Genomic DNA, 18,393 nt, shown 5'->3' on the forward strand with positions numbered 1-18,393 from the left:
CAACCACTCCTGGAGGTCCAAGGTACACCTGTATCTGGTAAGGTGGAGACCCCTCTGCACACTCAGGCCTCGGAGACCTAGGGACCCTCAGCCCTGTGGTTCTCAAGGCCCTGAGATCAGGCTTAGTACACCTCTCCTGTGCGGCTGGGGCTGTGCCCTCCACACCCACACGGGCAGGCCCTGGCCCCTCCCAGCTGCCTTTCTTCTCTCTAGACTCTTCCTTAAGTTCCAGGTTCAAGGATAGACAGTCTTGGTCCTGACACTGGGGAGGACCTCTGTCCACCCTGTGCCTCTACCACCCTGTACAGGGTGAGGCCTGGGAGGCGTGGGCTCCCCTCACCCTCCTGCAGCACTTGGGCCTCCACCACACTGGACAGTTGGCTACTCTATTGTCTTCATTATTTGATGTGCTGGTTTCCCAGCTGGACCATAATGGCCTTAAGATACCTATAGCACCTGCTGCTCTGATTCTACATCCATTCATAGTAGGAAATGGACAGAATCTACTACACTCCAAAAAGAAAAATGAAGGCACTCCCGAGATCACCACTGAAGACGTTCTGGCTTTCTCTCTTACACCTCCTATGACGGATGTTTTCTTTGAGACATATTAAGATCATATTGCAGGAACGTTTGTGTCTCAATTTCTGCATTCAACACTCCAAGGTGAACAATCCCCACATCAGGTCTACTTTAAAAACACTCCAGCCTCAGGACCACTGACCCTTCTGTGAAGGGCGGCTGGGCTGTCTTCAGAGCCGCCGGGCAGCTCTCGCATTCTTGGATCCAGACATCTGCCAACCATAGGTTCCCTCCCTTCCTGCCGACTGGATACGTTCCTCCCTTCTCCTAGCACAGCCACTGCCTGTGGACAAGCTCTGTGGGGAAAGTGGGGTGGCCATGGTGCACGAGCAGTGCTGGGGGCAGACTGGCAGACATGGGAGCCACATTCCCACACCTGTCTCCCTGGCTCTGGGGTCCGTCCCATCAGCATTGCCCTGGCCCTGACCCCTCCAAAAGGCCCTTCCCACCTGCAGGTAAGGTGGCATGGCCGCAGTTCAAGCTGCTAGGCCTGCTTGCCGGGCTCAACCAGCCATCACAGTGGGGACAGCCCAGAGTAAGTGGGAGCTGGACAAGACACAACCGGGGCCACAACCGAGGTTTCCACTTTTCGTAAACACATGCTGTGTGGCCCTGAGTGGTAAACCTGAGGCCAAGGGACAGAAGCCGTAAGGAAACAGATCCTGACTCCACATAAAGATGACTCTAAAGCAGCCAGAATGGGCTACTATTTTGTAATGTAGTGAATCCTCAGTCACTAGAAAAACAGCATGGCAGAGGTTATCCAGAGGAAATTCAGGCATGGGGAAGATGACCAGACAACATGACACTAAAGTCCCTTCACCTAAGAGGGAGCTGTGTCTCAGGTGTGTGACATTCTCTTGTCACAGGGAAATTCCACAGTACCTCCTCATCTGTGAAACATCCCATTTCCTGATGTCCCTAATACATTTGGGAATCTAGCAGCCTGGCTTCCTGGAGCTACTCTGCAGCTGGAAAAAGCATCTCCAGGGCATTTCAGAACCCAGGGAAATGTGTAGCTAACTGAAAAGCAAGCCACACGGGGACACTCCACAGCCACCATGATTAACGTCACACCACACACGAGGGAATGTTTCAGTAGCAAAAATGTTCCCCTTCCTGTGCCAATCTCCATTTTTCCTAGTTGCTAAAACTTAATCAGCCCTAGGACTCAGCTGGCGCTGACATCAGTTACCCAGGATGCTCTGCACGACTACTCAGGCCACTCTAGGTATCTGAAGTCACACGCCCAGCCCAGACACACTCACTGGCCTCTGTGTACAGACCCCACCTGCTGCTGCCACCAGATGGAAAGTTCCTAGCAGGGCCCTAGAGGAACTGAGCTGCTGGCCCCCATGTGGGGTCCTTGAGCAGAGGCTCTGCACTCTGGGTGGAAATCTGGCCCAGGGCCCCACTTTTCCAAATGCCCACATAGTTGCTCTGGTTCAAGGAGTCTTGGGGCTATTCAAGAGCTGGGAACTTTATCCTTTCTACAAAAGGAGCTCCTCTATGACACTGAGCTACAGGGGACCATCCTCACTCGCACATCTGACGGGCATCTAATGAAGGGATGTCTCAGAGAGGAAAGCCCTAAACACTCAGAGCCGGGCCACTATCCCGCTCACTGGCTGAGCCCCACTTCTGTCCCAGTTTGTTGTCCTTCCCCCAAGGAATGTGGCGAATCAGAGATTATGTCACAAGAACCAGAAATAACACTCGGTTTAACTTTTAAAAAGAAAGAAAAATCAATTGCTATTTCAAGTTCAGGATTTTTAAAAGTTGAGAAATAACTGGCCCAAGCTGATTTTGTTTTGGTTGCGGTACTGGGGAGTAAACCGGGTGTTTTACCATGGAATTACATCCCTAGCCCTTTTTAATTTTTTAAAATTGCTTAGGGTCTTGAGGCTGGCCTTGAACTTGTGACCCTTCTGCCTTATCCTCCCAAATTGCTGGGATTACAGGAGTGTGCCCTAGCACAAGCAGGCTTTGGAACAGTGGTTTGTGATGGGCTTCGTTGTCTGTCCTAGAGATGGAGATGGCTCTGGGTGAGCAGAGCTGTCCTAGTCAGGTTCCCTTCGCAAGTAGCAGGCCAACTCCCTGGTGTGGCAACTCCCTGTGTGGCAGGCACCACAACAAACCTGTGGGAAACCCACAGTGATTTCACTGGAGAGCAGAGGGCAGTGAGGGGCCCTGTGCTCACTTCTGCCACTGCCCCTCATCCCTGGAGGCCAGGCAGGAGGCCCAGGCTAGAGAGACCTGCTTCAGAGGGGGAGGCAGCTCAGCTCCGACCCAGGCCCACATTCTCAAGGACAGACTCGGGAGCTAGGTCTCCCAGGAAGCAAGGAAAAGTGGGGGCAGTACAGGGCTTGCTGTGTTCACCTTGAACCAAGCCTCCAAGATAACAAGTGCAAGAAGGTGACACTGGCACATAAGTGGTCACACCCACACCCAAGAAAGAAGCGTGTGACACAGTGGTTAAGCAAGTGCCCTGGGCCCAGAATGTCTGGTGCATGTTCTATCCTACCAGTACTGACAGTGTGACCCTGAGCAAGCCACTTCACCTCTCTATCATGTTTCCCTCACATGGAGAACAGAGTCAAGAACAGTACACACCTCAGGGCTTCCAGGGAGCACGAAGCAGTAAAATGAACCACTGAGAATGGCACCAGCACCCCCCGAGCCCCGATGACAGCATCAGCAATTGTGGGTGGGCACTGCTGTGACCCCACATGCAGCCCTGGGGATGCTGGTGCTGGCTCTGAGGTAAGCCGGAACCCTTGGCTCAGCCCACGGCCCAGGATGTGCTGCCCCTGCCCAACCCAAAGGATGCAGAGGGACATGATGCTCCCTGTTCTGAGCCACCCCCTGCACTGAGAGAGGGAACACTGGACCCTAACGGGTGTCCTGGCTGGTTTCCTACTCCACAGGGAGCCAGCAGAGACACACCATGGTTTTGCTTTTTGACCCCCTGAGGTCTGTAAGACAGTGAGAATTACACCTCAGAAAAGCAGCCAGCCCTCCAAAACATCAACTCAGCGTCTCCGCAGGCCAGGTCTGAGGCCAGGAACAGAAGGCCATGCCAAGAGGAGCCTTTGCTTCAGTGGCAACTCACTTGATAGCAAAGTTTTGGGAAATAAAGGAAATGCCTGGTCTCCAGCTCAGATGGGATGTGGAGTCACCACAGGATACCTGGCTGTCCTGTCCAACATGGATCCCTGATAGCTAATGGCCCCAAGGCTCTGAGTCAGGGACCCTACTGAAAGAGCTCTCCCCTTGGAGAATATCTGGGGCAGCAGCGGAGGGGGCAGTGTCTGCACAGGCAGCACCCAGCAGCTGGCTGACGTGGTGTGGTCTACGTCACTGTTCACTCTTCCTAGATCCAGGACTACGTACTGTTTAAACTCCAGCAGGCCCCAAGGGCCCCGGGCGGCGCATCCACAGAGCAGCGCTGGCTGGTGCTGAGGCGGCCCACAGGCACTTACCAGGAAGCGGACATCGTCAAAGCCATTCAGAAGCAACTTGCTCTCATACTGCTGCAGCCCAACCGACTCCAGCCACTCCCCGACGCTCTGCTCCAGCGTCCGTGAACCTGACGAGAGAGGAATCGGCAGACGCTTGAAAAGGGAAATACCATTAAGGCGGTAGCAGCGGCACTCAGAGGAAGACAGATGGCACTGCCACATCATAGTCATTACCATAAAGCAGCCAAACTATGTACAAGAGACCAGAGCAGCGGGCTCGCAGCTCCTCTTCCGTGGACAGGCCAAGGACAGGTGGCCCGCTGCTGCCCACAACTACCCAACCTGGGCGGCTGCTGCCCACTTACACCCCCTGGGTCTCAACTGCTCCAGGGCCACAGCGGCACATGCACGACCTCGCCCTAGGTGGGGGAGCCAACCCCCAACAGTCTCCAGGTCAACTCCTCATCAGCGTCCACACTGAGGCGGTGCAGAGAGTCTGTCCCCACAGGCACTAGAGGGGGCCAGGGGAGCTCCTAAGAGCCCGCAAGCCCCGCTGCTCCTCTCATCCATGCAACTTCTGGAGCCCCTGTGGGCTGCGGCGAGGGGCCAGTTCTGCGACCTTGCAGCATAAACCAGTCAGGAGAGAGCACACATCTTCATGCAGCTGAGGGACACAGGCACACAGCGAGGGCTCCAGGAAGGAAGCAGCGGTGGCTGTTCACGGGGACCCAGCACATGCAACACAAGCAGCACAGAACACGGCAGGGGGAGAAGAGAGACTTTTACTTGTTTTCCCCCAGCAGTCCCGGAATAAGCAAACCATGACCCCTGGCCCTTTGTGCTCAGAGGCTCAAGGCAGCAAAGGGCTGAGTGGGGCGCATGGGTCAGGGTGCGGGGGTCAGGCTCAGGTGAGGCTCTGCTGGGACAGCAGCATCGCATTCCGCCGAGCTGTACGGCCAGAGGGGCCAGGGCCCATCCACTAGACTCTGGTGGCCAGTGAGTGGGGCGTCTCCCGGGCCAGGACGCTGTCTGAAGAGCTGCCTTCCTGGGCTGGGCTGGCTGTCAGGGGCTGGGCATTCATTTTCCTCTTCTGATAGTGGCCATTCCTGTGACTCGCCTGCCTGCTCAGGTGGAAAGCAGGCAGGCAGATTCAGTTCTTGGCTAAAGAAGACAAAACCCAACCAGATAAAAGAGAGAGAAAAAGGAAGTGGTCTTTGGTCAGCTGAGCTGTGGCGGCTTAAGTCTATTCACGTTCTGCGCCGCTCTCTCTTTGGCTGAGTGATAAAGACACAACTGTCTTCCCAGGGTCTCCAGATCTCGATGGTCTTCTCTATGGACGAGCAGGGAAGGGAGGGCATTTATTTGCTAAGCCCCTCGGTTAGGACGGGGACTATGCAGGGAGGACAAAAGTTCAGCCCTTCCAGGAAGCCGTCGGCTGTTCAGAGCTGAACGCCTTAACCCCCACCTACTTCTCTGGTTCTTACGGGCAAGAACAAGTAAAAGGAGAAAAAAAGGAATGGAGAGAGAAGAGGCACAGGAAGGAAAAAAGAAGAGCCAACTACAAAAACATCACCTCCAGTGAACTCTTGACACGGTGAAAGTCATTCTGTCGATCCCAGGCTCACTCTGCCCTTCAGGGCAGGACAATGACAACTTGCTTGGTTATCTAAAAGACCCTAATGACCAACTGTGGCAGCCTCCACCTGCTCTCCTGTCCTCTGCAGAACAGATGGTGGGCAGGGACCTGGGCGGCCCTGGACGCAGGCTGCAGCAAGCACTCCAAAATGCCGAGTCTGGGGGCTCCTGGAGCTCTCCTGCCCTTGAGTGGGGAGATCTGCTCCAGGAACCTAAGCGGCAGGCTCTTGAATGCCCATGAAGTCCGGTGCCCCCAGCTGCTGATTCATTCCGGCTTGTAATCCCCCTGCCGGGCAGGGCAGCCGTGGTCCTGCTGCCGCGGGTGGATGTGCGCTCACAGAGCCGCAGCAGAATGCTTTGTCTAGAGGCTCCTGGGCTCCACGCTGCCTGCTGCCGGCTCCACAGTCCTCGCTCACTCTCATAATGTCTGGCCCTCCCCTTTCTCCCCTCCCTGCCCTCCCCCCTTCCACGCTCAGGAAAATACATCAGGGATCGGACATCAGAGCAGAAGCTGCTGCTGCTGCCGCTGCCGAGGGAGAAGGAGACAGCAGCACCACCAGCATCAGAGCGAGATGACAGCCGATGCTGGTGGTGCCCATGCAAACCTAAGGGGGAGAGGGCACAACTTCACCTCCAGCTCAAGGGGCTGCAACTGCGTATTAGGGAGAAGAGAGAGGGATCATTCGTGTAGCTTTGGCAGATAGTCCCTAAGACAGCCAAGAGAAGGGACAGAGGAATGACACTGGCCCAAAGGCACAGTCTATAGGTAAGTGACCCCCGTTCCCACTTGCCACTTCAGAAAGGACTGTGCTTCTCATCACAAAAACAGGCAATGAAACAAGGCCACTGCCCCTGATGTTCCTCAGGTAAGCATGCCAAACAACGTGGGGATAGACTTTTCCCGAGGCCCGTTAGAGTCCAGGAGAGAGGTACCACACCCAGAGCCACTCATGCAGTCTGGAGGAAGAGAGCAAGAAATGGGAATGGCCAAGGCCAAGTGGGGAGCAGGACAAACCCAAGTACTGCTGGGGAGGGACAAAAAAGGTCATGTGTGCAGGGCAACACATCACCCCCCTAAATATGTTGGGAGCAGGTATCTGTATTCCAACAGGCTGTAGGTAGGCACTGGTGAAGAAAGGACTTTGTGTCCAGGGAGATCAGGCCCCAGAAGGATCCTGCACTTAACAGCTACTCAAGAGTGAAAGGGGCTGGCTTTCACACAAGAGAGCTGAGCAGTTCTCTTCTGCTTGATAGAGCAGATCTCTGGTCAGAGAAGCCAGCATAGCCTAGGTTTACGCTCCTGGACTCCTGGGAGTTGGCAGAGGGATTAGTTGTAAAACAAGATTGTTGGGGATTTGGGTAACTAGCTCCAGTGCTGGTAACCCAGGGCTCCCTGGACCCCCAAACAGGACTGTGACTACAATGCTATGGTCTCACCCTTCTGGGAGGACCCTCTGCAAAGCTGGCTGCCCTGAGCAGTTCATGCTTGGTTTAGGAGTGCCTACTGGAGTGTCCCTCCCAGGCTTCCAGGCCCAGAGCCTCAGTTTCTTCTCAATCCTGAAACCCAAGGACAACTGTCCATTCAAAATAAACAGTAATTCTGCTTTGGTCTGAGCTGAAGGACAGTGCTCTCTGAGGCTTGGGGGGACAGTTCCCCCGACCTATCACTGGGAGTTCACAGGCAGGCTGGCCAGCCTCTCTGTTTCTTGGCCTGGCAGCAGTGCAGATGCTGTGGGCTAGGGTTCTGTAGCATGGCTGGATGAGCCCTCTGTTCAGATGGTCACCTGCATGTGCCTGCTCTTGAATTCCCTAGGCTGGGGTTTGGAGGATGGCTCAGGACTCCACAATGAACACTGAAACAAGACTGTGTTGGGGTCTAGACACCCTGTGGTACAGACAGAATGCCTCTCACCATTCATGCTCATGAAGGCAAGAACTGGTGGGTGGGGCCAGATGGTAAGGAGGAGCTCAATGCTAGCCCTTCTGAGGATAAGGCCTTCGTGCTGCCCTAGCTCCTGACTTAAAGCTCTCAAGCACATGAGGTGATTTCAGCTGTGTTCCTTGGACACAAAGGAGTATGGGAGAGCAGAAGGTAGCCTCAATTGAACTGGATGCTCTTGAATTCATCCCTGACTGTCTCCAAAGCACAGCTTTGAAAGTGGCTTCGGTGTTTGTCTCAATCCTGAACATTTATTCACATCAAATACTTGACCCTTGGAAAAGCCTGCACACTACAGCAGAGTGACATCACTTGATGGAGTATAAGCAATTGCCTGGAAATGAACCCACAAGCTCTTAGCCAGAAGAGTCACCTCTGTGGACTCCAGCGTAAGACTGACAAAGATGGCCCAAACCCCGGCCAGCCCTGTCTGAGCCCAGGGAAACAAGGCAGCTGGAGGGGGGATAGCTCCAAGACCAAGACTGAAAAATGGGGGAGGGAGCCAAGCCAGGGGAGCAGATGCCCTGTTCTCTAGGTTTCTCAATGTGAATAAGTAGCGATTTCATGGGGGGAAAATGGGCATAATTACTATTTACTGACTACCTCTTTTGCTCAAGTAGTTGTATATCTTACAACTACCACAAATCTATGAGGCTGTAAGCTGGGTGTGGTGGTATAGACCTATAAGCCCAGAGACTCAGGAATCTGAGGTAGGAGGATTGCAAGTTCAAGGCCAGTTTGGGAAACCTAGCAAAAACACTGTCTCAAAATAAAAAATAAAAATAACTGGTGGTGTCGGTCTGTGGAGAGTACCCCTGAGTTAAATCCCCAGTACTGCAAAATATAAAAAAATAACAAAAATAACAAATCAGTTGTAGGTGGGGAGACAGAGCTTGTGAGATTAGGTGACTTGCCAAGAGGCTTATGTATCTAGAGGCAGGATGTGAACCCAGGGATGTGGGGCTCCAGAGCCCAGGCTCTCCCCTCAAGCCCACAGCCCCGCAGCTTCTCTGATGTTCACATGCATCGTGTGTCATCCCCCCCAGCCCACCCAGGTCCACAGAGGTCCATGGAGGAATAGGTAGTCCCGCTCAATGCTGCCAGGTTAATCCTGGAAGAAGCCCCCGAGTGAGCATCAAGTCCCCACTCCAGTGCAGAGGCCTGTTCACCAGTCAGGGGAGAAGCCAGGCTCCTCCCAGGCTGCATTTAGCCCAAGAGCCCTGATGCCAGGACATCTGTGTGGATGCTGGGGGAGGGGCTGAGAGCTGCTCTGAGAAGCACTTTAAGAACATCTCCTCCATGGGAAAGAGACATGGCATGACCCTGTCATCAAGGGAACTCAGCTCCCCAGCTCCACAGTTCCGTTTCGTATGGGAAACAGAGACAGACCTCAACCCAATGCCTCGGATATGAAAAGAATGACTAAATAGTAGGGACTTGGGGTACACTTGGTAAGAGACTAAATAAACCAGAAAATAGAAACAGACACAGGGAGAAACAGCAAAGTCACCTCCAGACAGTCCAACACATGCTGACAGCGTTGGAAAAAAAAAAAAAAAATCACTGGACCGGCCCTGAGCTGTGCCGCTGGCTTGAATGACACCAGCGTGGGCCTTGCGCTCATGAGCTGTACCACAGCCACCTTGGGAGCCTGAAAGACCAGCACTGGGGCGCACTCCAGCTGAATCCAACAAAGTCACATTTGAAAAAGAAGGAGTGATAATTGTTTATTAAAATTTTTTTTTCTTGGCCGGGGATACAGCTAGGTTGGTAGAGTGCTTGCCTCGAATGCACAAGACCCTGGGTTCAATCCCCAGCACCACACACACACACACACACACACACAAATTTCTTAATAGGTGCCTAAAATTCAATATGTACACTTTCCCCAATATGCTGGAGGAGCCACATCTTCCACGGTAGGAAACATGATGGGCTGTCCTGACATGGTGTGTGTGTGTGTGTGTGTGTGTGTGTGTGTGTGGTTCTGAACTGCAAGAGCATGATGTAGTCTGCAGCTGCCCCTCTCCCATGCTAAATGCCTGTCAGAGGGAAAACCTGAGCCCCAAAGAGCCAGAAGTCAAATCCTGCTGGACAATAGTGTGGGATACGGTACCTGAGATCTTCTGCTGTTCCTGAGAAAAGTCGATCCCTTCTCCAATAGAGCTCATGATTTTCTCAATCTGAAACAGAGGAAGAGGAACAAAGAGAGGTGGTCAGGCTTGGATTCACTGTGGCCAGCTCACCGTCAATGTCACTCAGGCTGCCCTGAGGGCTCTTTCAGATGTTCCCAGGTCCAGTACCAACCTGCAAGGTATCAGAACTCTCTGCTGTTTGGATCTAGAAAAGCTCTTCTCTGGCCCACCAAGAAGGTGTGGAGAACTGTCCCCACTTCACTCCCTTCAGAGCAATCTGGTCTCCACTGCTAGAAACACCAACAAGCCTCCATTTAGGGGCATTTGTGATCATCCATGCCTTGGAACAGACTGGGGAGAAGTGCAATAGCAGGCCAGACCTGGCACATTTCACTGCTCATGCTAGAATTTAAATTCACTGAGAGTGCCAGCTCTGTTCTATGCTACACCCCAAGACTAGAGGAGAGCCTGGCAAATTGCGAGCACCCAACAGATCATTGATATTACATGGCTTTCAGCTCTGAGGTGTGGACCAAGTCTAGAGATGACACCAGCAGAGCACCTGCATATGGGGACCTCTTGGAAGCCAAGGGCAGGCAGGCAGCCTGGAGGCTGGCAGTCGTGGACAGAGACCTGCAACAAGGGGAGAAGGGACAAAGACACTTGCTCTTCTTCTGGACCACAGCAGAGAGAGGTTCTCAACGCATCCAAGCCTCCTAAGCACCACCCCCTATATGGACCACCTGTCCCAGCCATCTGGCTTTGGTCACTCTGGGTCAGATCCAAGCTTCCCATCCCAGGAAACCTGGCCAGGCACAGGACTAGACAGTGAGAGGAGCCACCTTCTCTTCTCCTCCTCTTCCTATTTGGGCTGCAGTGATAATGAGCTCATTCACTGCTTTTTCCAAAGAAATGAAAAGAGGACCTTTTGTACCAGGGCTTGGATGCTTTTTCCTTTAAGTGCAAGTAAGGAGCCTGGGTCTGACAATCAGAACAACAACTCTCCAGCCAGCCTCCAGCTGGCAGATGAGGAGGCACATCTGACACCCAGCCAAAGAGCAGACAGCCGGCACCACCTCTCCCCCTGCAGCCAGGAGCTTGGGAGGTATTTTCCTCTAGCCGCAGAAATGACTGCTGGCTCAGTCACCTGACTGCCGGTTAACTCAGATTGCCATCCCTACCCTGGAGCTCCGCAAAAGCCCAGGGAAGCACACACATCTGACTCCAGGAGCCAACTGGGGGTGTGGCTCTCCTTCCTGGCCCAGCAGCTCAGAGGCAGACATCAGAAGCGGGGGTACAGGGAGGCCCAGGTAAGGTCTGCACTGCCCCTTGAAGAGCATGGCCAGCCCCAGGCATTACTTCCTCTGTTGTGCCCATTTCAGGAGCTACAGCACAAGGGAGCAACCCAGACAGACAGGCAAGTGCCGTCACCCTCCCAAAGTCTCAGATTTTAATGTATAAACAGGGACTGTCACTGCCTCCCATATGGTGTGGCATGGGTTCAAAGATACTGTGTATGTCAAGTGTGCGGCCAGACAGCCCAAGTGTGGCTCAACAAAAAGTTAGTTTGTGTCCCATTCCCCTCTGTTGTCCTCAGGTGCTCTAGCTCAGGAAACCAATTTTTTAAAAATTAATTAAATTAATTTTTTTTTTTTTACACAAATGGAGCATAACGTTTCACTTCTCTGGTTGTACATGATGTAGAGTCGTACCATTTGTGCAATCATAGCCACACACAGGAGTATTAATATCCACCTCATTCCACCATCTTGCCCCCACAGGAAAACCGAATTTTTAAGTTTTCAAAAATATTTTTATTTATCCTTATTTATTTTCTAAAAGAAAATCTGTGGAAGTCTCCCTCTTCTCTCTGCTTCATCTTCTCTCTGGAGGCAGCCCACATAGCAGCCAGTTTCTCCCGTACCCTCCTAGATCTATTCTACTCAAATATAGACAGACAGAAGGGCACAGCCCACACGGCAGGCCCAACAGACGCCCCACACATATCACTCTGCATGTCGCTCTTCCACTTAGGACACAGCTCGGGAGTTCCTTCCACAGTTCATAAAGATTTTTTTGGATGGACGAACCACAACACTGGTGTATGGCTATAAAATGTCTTTATGTGGGTATTTTCCAAACTTCTCTCAATTCTGAACAGCACTGCGATGAATGCTGTTCTATACACACCTTTGTACACATGTGTAAGCAGATCTGCAGGACATCTCCTGGGGTTTCTTGAGAGTCCTCAAGGCACAGCACTGGAAGTCAGCTGCAGTTCATATGATCCCAGTTCCTACCCCAGGCCCTAATTTGCTAAAGGCCCTCCAGAAATGAGTGCTTGCTAGCTCATCCAGTTAGTTCCCCCATGTGCAAAAAGTACCTGTTATAACATTGGCCTTTGTATAGATTTCTGTAACTTCAACACAGTGGTACCCATTCTTCCACTGGAAAGGGGCAGGGACACTCGAAGACAGCTCTTCTCTTCTAGGCCAAGCTGCTCCCCAAGCCAACCTGCTCCAACCTGGCACTAAATGACACATCAGGGCCAATTCTTAAAGCCTGGGTTACTCAATCAGATTACAGAAGCCTTCAAATTGGGCAAAGAGCCTTCAAACTGGGCAAAGGTACTTAAAAAAAAAAAAAACTTGCTGATTTGCCTTCTTTTTTATTTCCTGTAACATTTATAGAAAAAGACGATACTCGAGGTGACAAGCGTTTTTTCCTATGTGGTGGAGGCAGTGGGCCCTCCACCAGGCTTTGGGTCTCTGCTCCAAGCCAAAGGGAATGGTAATGGGAGAATCATAACCCTGAGGGTTGGAATCAAATGTATTTGATTTGGCATTTCCTCTGAATCTCACACAAAGCAGACAAGCAACCCACTGAAGGAATGATGGAGGAAGAAAGTGGGACTTCCATTTATTTAAGTCCAGCAATATAGATGTTGTCCCCAAGGCCATGCAGAGTTCCAAGAAGTGGAAAGAGTTCAAGTGAGGGGTGACTCTAAGGTATGCTTTGAAATAAAGTCAAGTCACCTACACCATGCTTTTTGTTTTCATCAAAATCGCTTAACACCCAAAGCCCCAGCGGGTCTGTCTGATCATTATCCCTTGGCTGTACAGTCCTGGAGGTTTTGCCAGAAGGCCTTTTGAAATCTGAGTGTGCAGAGGTGAACATCCTGCTGCTTCTCTCTCTGCTCCTTCCTGACCTGCAAGTCTGCTACAAAGGGGGCAGCGAAGCACAGGTTTCTCTGGCCTACCCACTGGTGGGTCTGCAAGGGGCTCCAGACTGCAGGCCAGCTGGGAAGTGCAAATGGACACTGTCAGAGCAATTTCACTCAAACTAGGAAGTGTGATCTACTATTCTGTGACCTGCCGTAGCTAGGGCAGGCTGAGAAGATTCTAGTTTGCATGGAACTGAGAAATACTTGACAGTCGGACAGCTTGTCATCCAGAACCCCTTCCTTAGCAACTGGAACCTGCTGTGATGAAGACCGAAGCTGGGAGAGACATTTGACTCTTTCAGTTCACCAAAGACTGCGCTGAGACAGCAGACCCCATTCTGATCCGCACACTTGGTGTAGTTTCACCACCGAGGCTGCAGTTGAAAACTAATTTGATCAGACTGCTTTCCCAGAAACGTTCCGTCTCGCAGGGAGAACGAAGGCAGGTGGAATGGAATGGAAGGGCACAGCTTACTGTTCTTTTTTTCCCCCTGTTGTTTGCATAAGTTATTTTTGGAGAGATGGCCATGCTTTAATACTGTACTTCTTAAGAATTATGATAGAAAATGGGTATTTGTATTGGTTAAGATGAGGCCCTGAAAGTTACTACCATAATGGACTCTCATATTTAAAATATCCTTAGAAATGTTCCATTTTCAAAAAGGTACTCAGGACGAGTCTGTTTAGACTTTCTTCCTCTACTCGGGCTGCATAAAACATATTCTCCTAATGGCTAAAAACAAAAACAAAAGGCAACCCTAGAGATATTGCTGCTTGAGCCATCAGATATCTGCTTGCTGGCCCACAGGATCCTGGCTACACAGGAGGTGCGCTTGTCCACGGAGTGGCTTCCAGCTGTCCCCACCCTCTCACCTGGCTGCAGGGCTACTCAGATGGTGCTATTCTTTTCAACGAATACTGGGAGTGGGGAGAGTGGGAAGAAAAAGTTCCCCACGTTTTGATGAGTCTTCTGCGCGTCAGGAAGTGTGCAAGGCACAGGCAGTCCCAGGAGGACCCTGGAGGAACAAACCTTCAGTGCAGCTTGGCGGAAACTTGTCTTCCCATCAGAAGAGGTGGCTGTGTTCGGGGCTCCCATTCAGGACCAAATATCGGAATGGTCTTAGAAGTTGGGGCCCCAGGGAGAGAAAGAAGGAAAAGGAATTGCCTTCCCCCTGCTTTTCTTTGTGCAAATGGGGATATGAAAGGTGACAGACACTGCTGTAACTCACCAGCAACTGAGTTGGCTCCTGACATCTGATACTTCCGCTCAACCCTCCTTCTGCTTCTGGGGAGCTAGGACTCTCTGGCTCCTTGGCCTGTTCCCCAGAGCGGAAGGCACCTATGTCTCCTCTTCCACCCCAGATGTTTATTACCTTAGTGGCCCACAACCACTCAACCTTGCTCTGCTTTTTCCCTGTCTCCTCCACCCAGGGGGTGGGTACCAGGGATTGAACCCAGGGGCACTTAATCACTGAGCCACATCCCCAGTCCTTTTTTGTTTTGAGACAGGGTCTTATTAAGTTGCTGAGGTTGGCCTTGAATTTGCAATCTTTCTGCCTCAGCTTCCTGAGCCTCTGGGATTACCAGCATGCGCCACAGTGCCTGGCCCGATTGTTTAAATGGTGTGTCCCAAAGACACCAAGGACCCCTTAAGGGCAAGACCCCTATTTCATACAGTGTTTCTTTTAGATCCTGCCCTATGTACCCTGTACAGAGCTGGCATGCTGGAGGTGTTCAGCGACAAACAGTGACAGTCAACCACTTGTCAGATGCTCTCACTAGGCTAGGCCCGGACACACTGGTCCCTTTTGCTGTGATGCAGGGCAGGAGGCAGCGCACACTCCCTCTCTGGGCCAGCCAGAGTTCTCTAGTCCTCCTTCCCTCTCTGTTTTTCAACTGTCCCCTCTGCCAGATGGCCTTGATGGACAGTATTCCCTGTCCCCAAGCATGGAGCTGAGGAATTGAACCTCCTCAGCCTCACAGGCACTCCTGCCATTCAACACGTGACCGCTGACTTCGCTGCTGGTTCCTTCAGTTGTGCGGGACCCTGCAGACTGCTGACGGCTGCACTCCCAGCACAGAGACCTCATAAGAATTCCTCCCCACTCTGTTCCTCGCCTCTCAGCAGCAGACAAGCTCTCAGCCTAGCGTGGGCTCTGCTTCCACTTTTGAAAAAGGGTCACTGACCAGGCTCTGGGTTATTTTCTTCCTTCTCCTGCCAGACTGAATTGCACAAGGCCTCAGGAAAGACAAAGATGAATTGAAGTAAATTATTTGTCCTGATTTTCTAACCTTGTCAACTGCTTTCATGAGGGGGAGGCAGGATGGGATGGGGGAGGGGGATGAATAGTCCCTGCCCTGGGCCCAGGGCCATCCTTCCCAAGGCAGACCAGACAGGCGTCTCCACAACCATGAGCAACTGCATGGCGTTGGCTGTCAGCCTCAGCCTTACTCGTCTCATCACAGGAGGGCACGAGACTGATACCAAATTTATTGTTGTCTCTCCCCACTCCGATCCCCTTTCCATTGCCACTTTCCTTCTCAATCTTCTGTTTTCTTCTATGCTGAGAGATGAAAGAGCTGTTTTGTTTCATAAGTGCTATGTCCTTCACTGACAAAGGCTCAAGGCTGGACTGGCAGAGGGAGGAAAGGCAAGGGCGCTGGCTTCTGGGTGCCAGCCTAAGCCGTGCACCCTTCAGACCACCTCCTTTTATCTCTCCCACACCTCCTGAGTGCCTGACCCTGGCTCTTGCTCCCCCAGAGCATCTCACACCCTCCAACTACCAGCGGGCCCTTTCCTGAGCCAGAGGTCAGGGCTTCAGGCCAAATCCGCAACTTAACAGAAAGGAAATAGGTGGCCATGACATGAACATGACAGAAAGGAAACACATGGAAGTAAGCGGATGCCAAGTGACGTTTGCCCACAACAGCCTCCAGAAACTGCTGAAAGACGAGAAAAGTTGGGAGACCTAGATTCCAATTAACTTTATTATTGCTTGCCACAGAACTCTGGGTTATGTGCCAGGTACTGGCTTTAATAAGTGGGACAAGAATCTGAAAGATTAATGAGGATTATGGATCTGGGTTCTAGGGCAGTTTACACAATCTACTTTCTCTTAGGGAAGCGGCTTGTTGTTTTGGGGTATGTGGCGGGGCAAGGAGGAAGCACGCGGCCCTCAGAGAGGCACCACTTACCCGGAGCACTGGGTAACCTGCCTCTTGGTGTTTCTGACACAATCAATGACCTCCAAGCAACCTTCCCTTGGTCCTGTTCTTTCACGATCTGAATTTCATTACAGAGCACTGTACTTTTAGTCTGGCTATGGATAAAATCACCCCAAAGAAATCATGCTAATTTTCCACTCAAATTTAATTTCCTCAGCACTGTGGTCAGGAAAAAGGGTCCTCATCCATCAGGAGCTGAGATGCTAGAGGGAACACCTGTTTTTAACAGCAGGGTAGTCAGAGCACCAGATTACACACACTTAAGATCTGTAAAAAACTGATACACTTAATATAAATATATTATCGGCTGCCTTGAGTTTTCCCACAGTTTGCCACTCTACTCACCTCTGAACTTATGAAGTAAGAAAAAGCTGGATAAATGAAATTGAGAGTCACCAGACTTCATTTTAAGGCTCTAGAGTCCTTCAGATAATACAAAAGAGCACATACTGTACTAATTCCAGAATAGGCAAACTATCAGGGGCAAAATATCAGAAAAGAAAAGATGTCAGAGATGGGGTGCTGGGTAAGAAGTGACTGGAAAGGGCATGAGGAGACTTTCTGGGATGACGGTAATGTTCTGGATCTTGATGAGAATTGAGGTTAAACAAATGTATGTATTTGCTGAAACTTATGGAATAGAAGATAATGATTTATGCACTTACTATGTATGAATTTTGTCCCCCTTGTCCAAACCCCAAAATATAAACAAGTACTAAACTCTAGAGGATTTGGAGATGAAAAGTACCAACATCTGCAACTTCTTTGATGGATCTTAATTTTATTCATTTATTTATATGTGGTGCTGAGAATCGAACCCAGTGCTTCATACACGTGCATCAAGTGCTCTACCACTGAGCCACAGCCCAGCCCTGCAACTTCTTTGAAATGCACCAAAAAATAATGTGGATTCCCAAGTGGACTGAGCTACAGGCAAATGGATGGCTGAGATAGAGCAAGTATATCAAATGCCAATTACAGAGCACAGGCCCTGCACTGTGGATACACCTAGGCATTCACTATTCAAGTCTTTCAAATTTTCTGTAGTTCAAAAATTCTCAGAATAAAATGCTAGGGAAAGAACATCTCTTCCAGGATCAAATCTTTTAGAAAATTAATAAATTATAAGATCAACACTGGTTTAAATTTCATCAGTAAGGAACTCTGTTCAACCTGCTAATAAGCAAAGACATGCCCAACAGGCAAAGGAAACAAAGAGTAAGGAATGTGGAGAGCTGCCCCCCGCCCCACGGCATTCTGGTGAAGGGCTCACCCACAGCCTTGTATGATGGCTTTCTCCACCTGCAACCAGGCTAACTTCAGCCTTGCCAGTCTGAAAACTCAATTATCAGCATTCCCAAGGACTAGCAGACCCTGGGAAACTGGTTCATATTAATCAGATCAAAAGAAACCAACTCCTACATCGGTGCACTGTTTGAACATGGTAGGTAAGCCGCACATTAGAATCCTTAGCTAGTAGGACGAATTTGTACCACCTATAGCCAGAAATCAATAAAATTAGGAAGTCAAATATACCTTCAGAATACTGAAAGATTAAAAGGGGTATGGATAGTATTGAAAGCTTATTAGATCATCCCTTTCCTACTTCAGGAGGTCAGCTATCCAGAACACTGAATTCAGGTGCCTGGAAAGCACTATGTCAGCAACATTAAAACACACGCCTTGCAGGGTTGCTCTGCTCTGAGCTCAGTTCTGCCAGTGGGCCACACTACACTGCGATGCCAGTGACACACTGCCCACTAAGCCAGCTCCTCGACACGGCCATCCTGGGATTCTTCCCAGACATCAGCAAAGTATGTGGCCACTTAATTCACGGTGTCTGGCTTACTTCAGGCCTACCTCTGCTCTATTACAGTGCAGGGTAGAATTTCAAATATATCACATTGAGAATATTGGAAAGGCAAAGTATCAGGGTAGAAAGAACAAGGACTTTAAAATAAAAAACTCGAGTTCAAATTCTGGTTCTGCCACTTCATTAATCACAGAGTGGAACTGCAGACAAGTCTAACTTTGCTGGCTTTCCATCTCTTCTTCTACAGTGTGTAAAAAAATCCTTCACTCATAGGACCACTGTCACAGGCAAAAGATCTCTCTTCTTTAAGGATCAGTTTCCTCAAAGGCAAAACAGATACCAACTGAGGGCTGCTAATGTACAAGAGGTCTGAGAGCAGG

At 50.8% G+C, this 18,393-nt stretch overlaps 1 protein-coding gene across 19 annotated transcripts in view; it reads right to left on the bottom strand.

Moving 5' to 3' along the window:
* Nucleotides 1-18,393, bottom strand: part of Anks1a (ankyrin repeat and sterile alpha motif domain containing 1A) — a 178,642-nt gene that overhangs the window by 22,878 nt on the left and 137,371 nt on the right. For 17 of the 19 annotated variants that reach the window (XR_013425240.1, XM_078020166.1, XM_078020157.1 and 14 more), the window contains 2 exons: nucleotides 9,734-9,800; nucleotides 4,065-4,171 (listed from right to left, as the gene is read on the bottom strand). Coding sequence is in view for 17 of the 19 variants with exons in the window: in XM_078020166.1 (XP_077876292.1) it covers nucleotides 4,065-4,171; nucleotides 9,734-9,800 (174 nt within the window). In the remaining 2 variants the exon portion in view is untranslated. Of the gene's footprint in view, nucleotides 1-4,064; nucleotides 4,172-4,829; nucleotides 5,593-5,616; nucleotides 6,093-9,733; nucleotides 9,801-18,393 lie in introns of those variants that run through there. The other 2 variants (XM_078020172.1, XM_078020171.1) reach the window with 2 other exon arrangements.

This window comes from Ictidomys tridecemlineatus, chromosome 8 (assembly GCF_052094955.1).
Source record: "Ictidomys tridecemlineatus isolate mIctTri1 chromosome 8, mIctTri1.hap1, whole genome shotgun sequence".
Classification (NCBI taxonomy): domain Eukaryota; kingdom Metazoa; phylum Chordata; class Mammalia; order Rodentia; family Sciuridae; genus Ictidomys; species Ictidomys tridecemlineatus.